Source organism: Harpegnathos saltator, unplaced genomic scaffold (genome assembly GCF_003227715.2).
Source record: "Harpegnathos saltator strain DR-91 unplaced genomic scaffold, Hsal_v8.6 scaffold243, whole genome shotgun sequence".
NCBI classification, from domain to species: Eukaryota; Metazoa; Arthropoda; class Insecta; order Hymenoptera; family Formicidae; genus Harpegnathos; species Harpegnathos saltator.
Window position 1 is genome coordinate 108,959 of NW_020230032.1, and position 12,874 is coordinate 121,832.

The 12,874-nt window shown below is 39.9% G+C and overlaps 1 protein-coding gene across 3 annotated transcripts; it reads left to right on the top strand.

Moving 5' to 3' along the window:
* The first annotated feature begins 2,260 nt into the window (after nt 1-2,260).
* Nucleotides 2,261-4,754, top strand: LOC105181391 (uncharacterized). Of its 3 annotated transcripts, XM_025298866.1 has the most exons (4): nt 2,261-2,540; nt 2,884-3,201; nt 3,307-3,504; nt 4,266-4,754. In XM_025298866.1, exons 2-4 carry the CDS (start codon nt 3,099-3,101, stop codon nt 4,574-4,576), a joined length of 612 nt encoding a protein of 203 aa, XP_025154651.1. In that variant the 5' UTR covers nt 2,261-2,540; nt 2,884-3,098; the 3' UTR covers nt 4,577-4,754. The 3 variants fall into 3 exon arrangements, with proteins under 3 accessions (XP_025154651.1, XP_025154649.1, XP_025154650.1); XM_025298864.1 differs by having other exon boundaries at nt 2,884-3,504; XM_025298865.1 differs by lacking the exons at nt 2,261-2,540; nt 2,884-3,201; nt 3,307-3,504 and adding an exon at nt 3,511-4,192.
* The last annotated feature ends 8,120 nt before the right edge of the window (nt 4,755-12,874 follow it).

Genomic DNA, 12,874 nt, shown 5'->3' on the forward strand with positions numbered 1-12,874 from the left:
TCTTTGTGGCACAGGGGGCACCGCACTTCAGCGGTGCACCTCTGTGCCACATGACCGACCCCTCCGCACCTAAAGCAGCGGCCTGCCAGACCATTATCGGTCTGGCAGGTCGCCGCCATATGCCCATAATGCAAGCACTTGTAGCACTGAAGGGGCCGGTCTTCCAGTACTCGTACCTGCGCTTTCCCCATCCGATGATCAGCCCCCCGGCTGCCACCAGTTTTTGGGCCGGTGCCAACGAGCACCGGACCCAAACCCCCCCTAGTCCCCCGGACGACCTCCTGATCTCCCCGATCTGGAGATCGTCCGGGGGACAACCTGTGGTCTTCAAGATCGCTGCCCGGACCATCAACTTCGTCACCGAGTCCTCCAGTCCGACGAGGCGGAGCTCCGTCCTCCTCATCTCGGCCTCGAGACCACGACGTCTCCATGCAAAGCATCCTGAAGGTCCCTAGCCAGGCGGTCGGCTTTATCCCGACCGTTCTGGCCAGGGACCTCCAGGATGACCCCCCATTCCTGGCCCTTTTTATTTTAAAACTGCCAGGCTCCAGGCCGATCTCCTGCAGGTCAACCTGGAGCCTCGCCTTGGCTATTACCTCTGTTATTGAGGGACCCCCCGGCAACGCGGTCACCGTTACGACCGGGTTGCGCGGGGAGACCCTCAACTGTGGTTTCTTAGAGGCGGAAGGGGGTCCCTTCTTCGGGGCCCCCTTCCCTCCAGCCTTCCCTCCCTTGGGAGGAAGTACCGCCTTCTTCACGGTACTTCCACCCTTTGGCAAAGGAGGGTCAGTCCGCTCACCCTTCCCTCCCTTACCCTTCCCCTTGCGGGTGGACATCCGCCACGCCCCTCCCCTTCGGCCGCCGATTGCCGTGGAGGGGGGCGAGAGAAGGTGGCCCCGCTGCCCGCAGCTGCCGCTGCTGGAGAAGGCAAGAGCCTCTCCAGCAGCCGCCTAATGCGGGCGATTTCGGACTTGAGGCCCCGGACTTGCACTTCCAGGGCCCCAAGTCGTCCATCAGGGCCATCCTCCCTCGCCTTCCTCTTATAATCATCGAGAGCCTCCTCTATGCAGAGGAGGCTCTCTCTGAAATCCTCATTGAGGTCCTCCAAGAACTTCCCATAGCCCTTGGCGGCCCTCAGCGAGGGATCCACCCGAACGGACCGGACGTAGTCAATACCGTCCTGGGCCCGCTCGGGCAACGCCTCCATAGCAGCGGGCTTCCGCACGGGCGGAAGACCCCACTGGTGGCGGCCAGAACGCACACCCCTAGCTCCTCCCTCCCGCGCGTTATGGAGAGGAGCCCCTCCTGCCGAGGGCTCTTCGTCCTCGGCAGGAGAGAACTCCTCCCCCGGGAAGAGCTCCCCCCATCTCTGCGAGGCCTCTCTGCGGGCAGTAGCAAGTTCCGGCGGCGCGCCCGCCTGGCACGCGCCGCCCAACCCGTCGCTTGATGACGACGGGGGGGGTGCCGGGACGATGCAACCCCTCCCGCCGTGCCCCGGCTCCGAGCACCGGGGCGCTTTTCTCCTTGGTAAACATACTTCCGTAAAAGCAGAGGTTTTACGTGCTCCTGCAACACGGGTGTGATTTCGGGGTTTTCCTTCCCCTAGACCGGTTGCCTGCCAAGGCTAACGAGCCCGCTCTGCCCGCGCTGTAGGGTCTCGTTGGGCCCCACGAATGAGATCCTCCAGACCCTGGATAAAACCTGGAGGCAGCTGCCCATCCAGGAATATTATGGTCTTAGTCTGGCCCTTCTGTACAGACCTCTCCGGCATAGTAGAACCTGCCAGGGGCCGAAGCCCCCGCCGGCACAGCTCTGTACATCATCAGGGCACGCAGCCCCCCCACCACGACAAGGTGGCGCCCACGGGGGGGAGCTGACTAGTCTCCTCTGATTCGTTCTTGTCCTTTCTAGGAATGGACTAATCAGAATATAAATATAAGCTGCATTCCGATATTCATTGCCGGTACTGGAAATCTATAATATATACGCAAACTGTAGATTTTCAGTATAGGTTATAAATATCAGAACAGTATAGGTTATAAATATCAGAACGCAGCCAACTATTAGGGTGCATTCCGTTTCACGCATATGCGCGCATTTATCTATAGTTTATGTTACATATACTATAAAAAATGCGCGCATATACGTGAAACGGAACGCACCCTTAATGTGCTACTAGGTCTGTTCGTTTTCGCTGCACTGCTGAACTAGTGTAATAAGTTAGAGTGAGAAAATCTATATTTGTCTCACTTTAACTTATTGCACCAGTTCAGCAGTGCAGCGAAAACGAACAGACCTACTGGCTTTAAAGTATATCCATTTCATACTTGTAACGCTCGCGACATCGTTCTATTCTTATTTAGCATCTATTATTTATAGACGGATCTTATATTCAAGATCGTCTTAAGCATAGTTGACACCATTCAACATGTCAAACTCCAAGAAAAAGAAGAGCTACAAAGCTTTTTTGGAACCAGAGTTCAAAGCATCGCAAGTGAATCGTCAAACATATCAACGATGGATGACACATGTTACAAAAGGTTAATAAATTTGTATATACATTTGCGTATATGCTACGATTTAAATCCGAATCATCGTTTTTCAGATCGTAGAACATTCGAATATAATATTTCATCACGAATAAAATTTGTCACTGATGTTATCCGGGTATTCAGATATTTTATGCCACAAATAGTGTGAATAGTGTCATTCATATTATTCGATTATCTGAGTAATGAATATTTATATATTTGGATATATTTAGTATATATTTGGATGTATATTTAATAATTAAGACTGGAATTAAGACTGTATATATTTAGTAATGTGTAATCAATTCCATGCAATAACATTTATAATAATATACTTTATAATAACACACAGGAAATACCATATTGGAACATTCGGAACTGCGAAATGAGGAAGCAGTTGGGACATTGACAGATTTAAATCAAAGGTCACAATATGAGTTAAACACCACAGCAATTGATGTCTCATCAAATGAAAATGAAGATACTAGAAATTGGAACGAAATTATACACTATGAGAACTCTGAAAAAGAAGAATGTGATAGAAATATGTCCTGATGAAATGATGAAATGGAGAATAATAATTTTATTACCGAGGATGATTTTGATTTGTTTGTAACTTCAAACAAAAATTATGGTACAAATGATGATACTATCATGTTTGGAGCTGCCGGTTTGTCAATTTCTCAAGTATATATAATGGTCCATGCTTTATGTTTACGTTATCACCATTCTGATGAATCTAGACATGCTCTATTGAATTTGATCAAAATTTTAGCTGGGCCAAAATTTAGTCATGTTAATATTACTAAATATGCAATATCGAAAAAGTACAATCCGCCCAATGACACCATATCGTATATATTTTATTGTGAACAATGTTATAAGGTATTGTTACATCCACTCTCTCAAACTCATATTAGTCAAAATAAAAATGCAACGTGCCATCAGTGTGGAAAACGATATCAAATTTCTAGTAAGTCTTTAAATTATTTTTTATCTATTAATGTTGAATATCAAATACGCACTTTATTAGAAGATAAAAATATGCAAGAAATTTTGATGAATAATATGGATAACATAAACATTAAATTGAAGGAAACAAATCATATTTCGGATGTATACGATTGTCATTTGTACAAAGATATTGCACAAAATCAAAAACAGAGTTTTAACTTTTAACTTTAATACAGATGGTTTTCCTGTCTTCAACAGTAGTAAAAGTAGTATTTGGCCCATCCTGTTACTATTAAATGAGATACCACCCAAATAAAGATTTAAAACTTTAATCTTAGCAAGTTTATGGATGGGTAAAAAAGAACCCAAAGCAGACTTTATGAATCTATATTTACAGACTTTCATTGAACAGATAGAAGAATTAATTAACAATGGTATCACTATATTGGATAACAATAATAAAAACATTACATTTGTTTTACGGCCCTTATGCGCCTCAGTAGACTCTGTCGCTCGCCCTATAATGCAGAATCGATATCAATTTAATGGGTATTTTGGTTGTAGTTGGTGCTATGCAAATGGCGAGCATATTTATGGTTCTATGCGATATCCTTTTACAGAAGACGATTTACAAAGAAATCATGAAACATATCTAACAGACATACAAGAAGTTGAGGATACACAAAGAGCAGTTAATGGTGTTAAAGGTGTTGACAAAATTGAAATATTTTGATTGTGTATGGAGATTTCCTGTTGAATATATGCACGGTGTATTATTAGGAGCTGTGCGTCAAATGTGGGCTGAATGGAACTCTCCTAGTTCTTCATTTTATTTATCACGACAACAACGAGACTGTATTGATAAAAGGTTATTGAATATAAAGCCTCCGAAAGAAATACATCGTTTACCGCGAGCGTTGAAAGAAGGTAAACTTAAGGCGAGTGAATGGCGTTCATGGACTTTATTTTATAGTGTGCCATGTCTCACAGGTATTTTAAATGATAATGCGTTAGCTTCGTTTATACTTTTAGTACGAAGTATTAATGTTCTTCTTTCGCAATATTTCAAAAGAAGGTTTGAAACAATGTGAAATAGATTTAACGCGTTTTGTTGGAGAAACCGAAATTTTATATGGTAAAGGCGCTATGACTTTTAATATTCACTCATTGTTACATGTAGTTCAAAGTGTTCGTATGAGTGGTCCATTATGGGCTACCTCCGCATTTCCATATGAAAATGGTATTTTTCATTTGAAACAAAATATCCATGGCCCTAATGGACTACTTTTTCAAATAGCAACGAAAATGTTGCAAAGAAATACATTTGGAAATATTATAATAAATAATAAGAAGGAAACATGTGAACTTTATTGTAAAAGTTTATTTACTCCCCGAAAATTAGTAATGCAACATAACATAAGTGAATGTGGTGCTGTCCTAATAGGAGAGAAAATCGGTTTTGAAGATTTAAAAACTTTTATTAAAAGAAATATTAGTTTCGAAAATAATACAGATATCGTCAAAATATATGATAGATGTGTTTATAATAATATTATTTTCCACAGTACCTTGTATGAACGACCACAAAAACATAACGATACTGTCATTAAACTAAAATCATCCGCTATAGCTCAAATATTGAGTTTTATTTATTTTAAAAATAAATGTTACTTGCTACTTACAGAGTATGAAGTAGAGCCGAATTATAATATCACTCATATTATGCGTGTACGGAATAATAGAAATACGTCACAAATCAGGAAGATTGTGCCTTTGGAAACAATAAAATGTAAAGTAGTATATATAGATGTAAAAGATAATATGTACGTGTGTATTCCTCCAAATGTGTTTGAAGTTCAATAATTATTACCGTTTATAATATATAAACCCAAAAAAGTTGGCATACTATACGATTCGCTGGAACGATGTCCCTGTCACTTGCGTATTAAAAAGGTTATTTTGTCAAAATAGCTAGTGTTGTTGTTTTCTTATAATCAACACATAGCATTTGTAGAACAATGCATTTTATTTACTTTTCTACAACTATAATAAAAAATATCATAGTTACTAGTTACTAACAGAATAATTGTAATTATTTTATAATAAAACATACTTACATATTTTAACAATGTTTGAATGTTATATCATAAACTGCATTTTTATTAATTGATTGACTTCGACTACTACACTAAGGTCCGGCTCAACAACTTATAATTTAAAACATTTACCTAACGGCCATAAAAATGAACGTATATATTGCATAATTAGCAACACTCGACAAAAATTGAAAAAAAAATGTATACGTATTTTTTCTGTAATCTATTAATTTATTATTTTTTGAAAAGAAATGATTGTACTTCTATGCGTCTTGTGCATCTTGTGCATGAGCCGATTCATTCACAGATGTGATATTCAAATCCGATACGTCGAGGTGTTCGTGATGAATCTCGCATACAGAAAGGTAGACTCTATCGTGAAATCGTGATTGAAATACATAGATAATACCATTTGACGAAATTCTGATAAAATATCATTAGTATCCTTTCCGTGATTTGTCAGCAGAGCCAACTTTGTATTTTCCGGATAAGAAACGATAGAACTTCTATGCGTCTTTGTGCATACGAGCCGATTCATTCAAAGATGTGATATTTGTATCCGAAACGTCGTCGTGTTCGTGATGAATCTCGCATACGGAAAGGTAGACTCTATGGTGAAATCGTGATTGAAATAGATAGATAATACCATTTGACGAAATTCTGATAAAATATCATTAGTATCCTTTCCGTGATTTGTCAGCAGAGCCAACTTTGTATTTTCCGGATAAGAAACGATAGAACTTCTATGCGTCTTTGTGCATACGAGCCGATTCATTCACAGATGTGATATTTGTATCCGAAACATCGTCGTGTTCGTGATGAATCTCGCATACGGAAAGGTAGACTCTATGGTGAAATCGTGATTGAAATAGATAGATAATACCATTTGACGAAATTCTGATAAAATATCATTAGTATCCTTTCCGTGATTTGTCAGCAGAGCCAACTTTGTATTTTCCGGATAAGAAACGATAGCACTTCAATGCGTCTTTGTGCATACGAACCGATTCATTGACAGATGTGATATTCGTTTCCGAAACGTAGACGTGTTCGTGATGAATCTCGCATACGGAACGGTAGACTCTATGGTGAAATCGTGATTGGAATACATAGGTAATACCATTTGACGAAATTCTGATAAAATATCATTAGTATTCTTTCCGTGATTTGTCAGCAGAGCCAACTTTGTATTTTCCGGATAAGAAACGATAGCACTTCTATGCGTAATTTTGTAAGTTGTTCGATTGATATGCAACAGTATAACCTATATTTGGACATATATAATAAATATCGTTGATCTATTAAAAGAAATGATAAATTCAATCGTGAATTTTCAATTCAATGTCATAAGTATTAATCTGTGATAGAGCTACGATAGAATATTATAAATTACCTTTCGTTAATGTTATATAAAAGAAAACCTTGTTTCTTTCACATAGATATATATAGCTGTTGATAGCGCTTTGAAATATTAAAAATGATATGTGTTTGATGTTAATATAAAAAACTATTGATTCCTTATCGTTGTGTTTACATTAGAAAAATTTATCATAAAATTACATTCGTTATGATAAATTTTCTTTCGTTATAGAAAGTGTGTCACATAAGCCACATAAATTACTATTGAAGTCACATAAAATCTTTATAGTTTATTTTCGTTTTCTATCTGACATTTTAAGCAGGGCTACCTAGTATTGCACAATTTTTCACAGTTTCCTGAAAACGCCTTATCGTTCTTTCAACGGTAGATTTTGAAATGGCATTACCCTGATTACGAAAAATTTCATTAAAAAGCCGCCTCACATCATTGTACGACCTTAGTCGATCATCCCATACTCTCATCATCAAAAGAGATATGCGTTCTCGTTCTGAAAGACTTGCCATATTGACAAGCAGAAGTGGTAAGATTTAGTCTAATTGACTAAATTAATATTTGGATCAATTCAAAGTTATTCTAAAGACAGTGCTGAAGAATAATAATGAGCACAGAATGAAATGCAATTAAGTCAGCTTACAACTAGCTTCAAACTGTTTCTTAATAATTTTCAAAAAAATAGAGAAATTTCAGTCGAGTTTGCGATTCACTAAACTGTAATGAGTATTAAATGAGTAAATGGAAGAAATAAACATCGAACAGCAGAATAGTTCAAATAAATAAATAACTGAAATAAATCAATCAACGAAATTAAGACAAGCCAATAGGAGCCAACGCCTGGAAGTTAGTCGTGCAATTATTTTTATGAGTTGGCTGGATCATCCTCCGATTTTGACTTAGTGGCTCGATCACTCCGACCTTGCCTTAGTTGGCCGAATCATCTTCCGATCTTGCCTTAGTTGGCCGGATCATCCTACGACCTTGCCTTAGTTGGCCGGATCATCCTTCGATCTTGCCCTAGTTGGCTAGATATCTTACTTTAAAAAACTCGATAACTTCGGAACAGCTTATTCAAATTGGATAAAACCATATTAATCTGAAAAGGTCTGAAGAAGGGCTATAAGAATATGCAATAAAAAATTGGGAGTTCTATTTAAAAAATCCGAGATGACCTTGTCCTGACCTTGATGACGCCACCCAAGGTCAAATTGTTAAGATCGGTAAATAGATCCTTTTCAACGCTACAACTTTTGTCTGAAACATTTTTTTATAAAGTGTATATTTTTCGAAATTTTCAGGGGTCCCGTGGTTTTATCTTCACCCTGTATAAAGCATTATTGCATACAAATTATATTACAAATGTTGCTGCAATGTTATTGCAATATTTCATTGCAATATTGCTGCAAGCGGACATTTTACCTTTGCTGCAAGATTGCAGCAACATTGCAGCAACATTTCGCATCGTTTCTGCAATGTTGCAATCTTGCAAAACAACGTTGCTGCAATGTTGGTGCAACGGTGCTGTGCTGTATGAGTAGAGCGCTAACATCTCAACTTGTTAGTGCGCTAATATCTTTGTTAGCGCGTTCTGAATATGGGCCAATATGTATTCTAAAGCCATATCTCTTTGGTGTTCAAATGTTCAAAATATTTGTCAACTGAACTCCAAAACCGGGAGAGTCATAAATTTTTTCTTCAAATTGATGGTACTGCAGTGTTAAACTTCGTTTAAATTCATTAAACGCCCAAAGTTTTGGGTTTAACTTTAACTGTGAGAAATCAACGTTAACCATGGTTTAAGGCAGTTGTGGAACGCAATTTTTCGTCTTAACTAGGGTTAACGAGTTAAACTTCGTTTACAGTAATGCCTCGTCTACAATGGGGTCGTAGAGTCATAAAATATGGTCGTAGAGTTGTGGCGGTAGTCGCTTGAGAGATCGTAATCGCTGTCGTTCAAGTTAGAATCGTCTACAATACCAGTGGTAGAGTCGTAAAGTCATAGAATCCGGTCGTAGAGTCGTAACAATGGTCGATTGAAAGGTTATTTTCGATCGCAAAACGCTTGCAAGCACAGTCGCTTGAGTTGGTTCCAATCCAATTTCAGCGACTATTGTAACGACTTGAGCTACAATAAACCAATCAGAGGAAAGATTTTATATATCACACTATGTAAACAACATGGGAAAATGATATCGGTGTGTGGACGGCACTTATTTATTCATTTTTGATAAAGTCACCTTCACAAATTTCATCAGTATCACAAGGATCAGTGATAAAGAAATTATCAGCAAAATCGCTTACTTGCAATAAAAATTTTATTCATATATTTTATTCATATTTCTGAAGGCAAGTGATTGATAAATTACTATTTTCCACAGAAAACTTAATCATTAATTACATTCTTAACACTTCTAAATAAATTTCAGATAGCGAGAATATTGATCCAGCAAATAAACATAACCTCAAAGTGCCTAAAACAGATATCAGAAAAAGAAAGAATATAAGTCTTGATGTGAATTCTCTAATTATGGAATCATCACAGGCTGTTACTGCAGCCTGTTCACCTTTGCCAGCATTGCTGAACAGTACAACTTCCACGCCAGATATAGAAGAAGAGAAAAGTATGGTGACAGTCTTATTACATGGAATAAAACGTGTACCTATGCAACAAAGAATAAAATGTTTTATCAAACTGTTGGAAATATTGGAATCATTTCAGCATGAGTGAATAATTATATAGTCATTGCTGATAGAAAATATTAAAAATATAATTGTCCTATTATAGCATATGTTATAGTGTAGTTGAATTCTATATGGAATATTGTCAGCAATCAGCAGAGAAAGTTATGTAAATGTTATAAAATTGATCTAATTGGTATATATTTTTAAATTCAATCAAGATTAAAAGCATACCATCAATCAGATTTATGTATTTTTACACAGTTGCAAAACATTCTCCTCTATATTCTCTATATAACAGTTGTACTGTTAAAAGAAGAAAACTCATATGAATATTAAAAGTAATACTTTTGTGGAACATACAGTTTAATCATGAAACAATAGCCTTGCTTTGCAGTATCAACAGATTTTCATAAGATATACGAGGGCGGTCCGATAAGTACTTAGCCTCACCGCCCGATGGCGCCACTATCGCAAGAGAAATTTACTATCGTGTAGTATATTCTCGTAGACGGCTACTGTCGAAATTTCAGCCGAATCGGACTTGTAGTTTTGTTTTGACCGCGTGTGGAAGCGGGCGTGTCCGCGGATTTTAGAAAAATGGAAAAAGAGCAATATCGGTCGGTGATTCGATTCTTGTTTTTGGAAGGGAAATCGCGCAGCGAAATCAAAGAGCGCTTGGATGCTGTGTACGGTGACTCTTCTCCTTCGATGGCGACCGTCAAAAATTGGTTTAACGAGTTTCAACGTGGTCGCACGTCGGTTTTTGATGAGCCACGCCCAGGTGCCCCGAAAACGGCTACCACGGAGGATAACATGACAAAAATCCACGATCTCGTATTGGCAGACCGCCGATTGAAGGTGCGCGAGATAGCTGAGACAGTAGGCATCTCAAAAGACCGCGTCAGTCATATCCTGCATGAAATTTTGGGCATGAGAAAGCTGTCGGCGCGATGGGTGCCGCGTTTGCTCACTCCGGACAACAAGCGCAACCGTGAGACCACTTCAGAGCAGTGTTTGACGCTGTTTAAGCGCAATCCGAAGGAGTTTCTGCGTCGTTTCGTGACCGTCGACGAAACATGGATCCACTGGTACACACCAGAGACCAAGGAACAGTCGAAACAGTGGACTTCATCCGGCGAACGTGCTCCGAAGAAGGCGAAGACTGTCCTATCGGCCGGAAAGGTGATGGCCACCGTTTTCTGGGATTCATAAGGTGTGATCTACATCGACTACCTGGAGAAGGGCAAAACGGTCACAGGGCTGTACTATGCCGAATTATTGGGCCGATTCGACGCCGAATTGCAGAAAAAACGGCCCCATTTGGCGAAGAAAAAAGTGCTCTTCCACCATGACAACGCACCGGCTCACACCTCCGCCCTCGCCACGGTCAAATTGGTCGAATTGGGCTACGAACTGCTGCCCCATCCACCGTATTCTCCAGATTTGGCCCCGTGCGACTTCTTTTTGTTTCCAAACTTGAAAAAGTCACTCGCCGGGCAGAAATTTGAGTCGAATGAGGAGGTCATCGCCGCCACGGAGGCCTACTTTGCAGACCTCGAGAAAACGTATTTTTCAGACGGGTTAAAGAAGTTGGAGCATCGCTGGGTCAAGTATCGAGCTAAAAGGAGACTATGTTGAGAAATAAATCGCCACTTTTCCAAAATTTTCGTTTTTCTTTTGTAGGCTAAGTACTTATCGGACCACCCTCGTATCATCTTATACATATATCTCCTTTTTATTGGGTGAGTGCAAAAGTTCGTGCGGAGTTTCAATAGATGGAGTTATAAGCGTCGTAAAGTGTTGTCATTGTTACGTCCTAGAGGAGGAACGCAACCCTTTCGTTCGCGAGTAAGGCGAACCTCGTTCGTACACGCGTGTCAGTGAACGGGTCAGGGACCCGACGGGTCCCTTTACTCGGGCACCGACGTACGACGAGTGGTCCGTTTTTCGGTCAGGGACGCGAATCCCTTTACCGGGGATAGGACCATGAGTTGACTGTTGGAAGGGTATATGTGATTTTGAAATCAATTGGAAAAAGAATGAAATATAAACAGATTTATTAAAATAACAAAATGAATTACGGCGCGGTTTAATACAGTTGAGGAATGACTGTGTATGTGTATGTGTGTATGTATGAGAAGTGAAAGAAGGAGGAAATAAAAAAAAAGGAAGGAATATGAGTAAAGAGTTAGTAAGCAAAGAAAATGTAACTTACTGGTGATTCCTGGGATGCGAGAAATGAACAAGATATAACGGTTGATAGGCGGCTCCTGCTCTGTAGGTTGGGATGGGTTGTGCGACTCCCTTCCAATTGTTCAATTATGGCACAACAGCAGTGATTCAAACTTTTTATTTTTGTCCCCAAAAAAAAAATAAGACAGAGGACGTAAAAGAATATGTAGTACCGAAACAAAACCGAAGACGAATTTGAGTCTAAGGACGTGTTTTTACAAGTCTGATTTTTGGAACTAGAATCTATGTGAATCTGTTCTTTCTGTCTCTCAGAATAGAAGTAACGGTAGAAGTTGAAGTAGAAGTGCCCGCGGAGGCGGATTACCGCGGTTTTTATAGTAATAATCGGAGGCAGAAGCTATCAGGGTGGGTAGAGAGATGGCCTTTGAGGAAGAGGTGGATTGGTCTTAGTGGGAAAAAGTCTCAGCCATTAGCAAAGTTAAAAGATCGTGGGAGGAGACAGTTAGTTTTTGGAGATATGAATATGGAAGGGCTAAAGGGTGGAGCGTGAGTGTCTCATAGTTTTAGGTGGATATATGATTGGCTGAATGAGTTAGGCGCGACAAGCGTAGAGGTGGTGGGTTCTTGAGATAGAGAAATGTATACAAGTGGACGGCTGGAAAAATCAAAATGCCGTAAATCAAAGGCTGGGATCAGATTTTACGACTATCAGTGAAGTAGGCTTTGTTGGTTGACTGATTGGGCACATATGGTTTTGGATTGGGAAGATGTGAGTTTCAAGTTTTAGAGCAGGGATGCTCTGAGTTGCTTTGTTTCACTGAAGGTTTATTAGCGCGGAGTTTCAAGTTTTTATAACTGGGACGACGGACACACTTGGCGAACACTACCCAGGTATAGGTTTTTACAACAGGGCATTGTTTCCTGTTATGGAATTTTCCCGAATCGCTTTTCATTTGGCGCGACGGCTGTTCGCCAGATGGGTCTGTTTCCTAATTTATATTTATATATGTATATATTCCTATTATAGTTATATTAGGAGAATA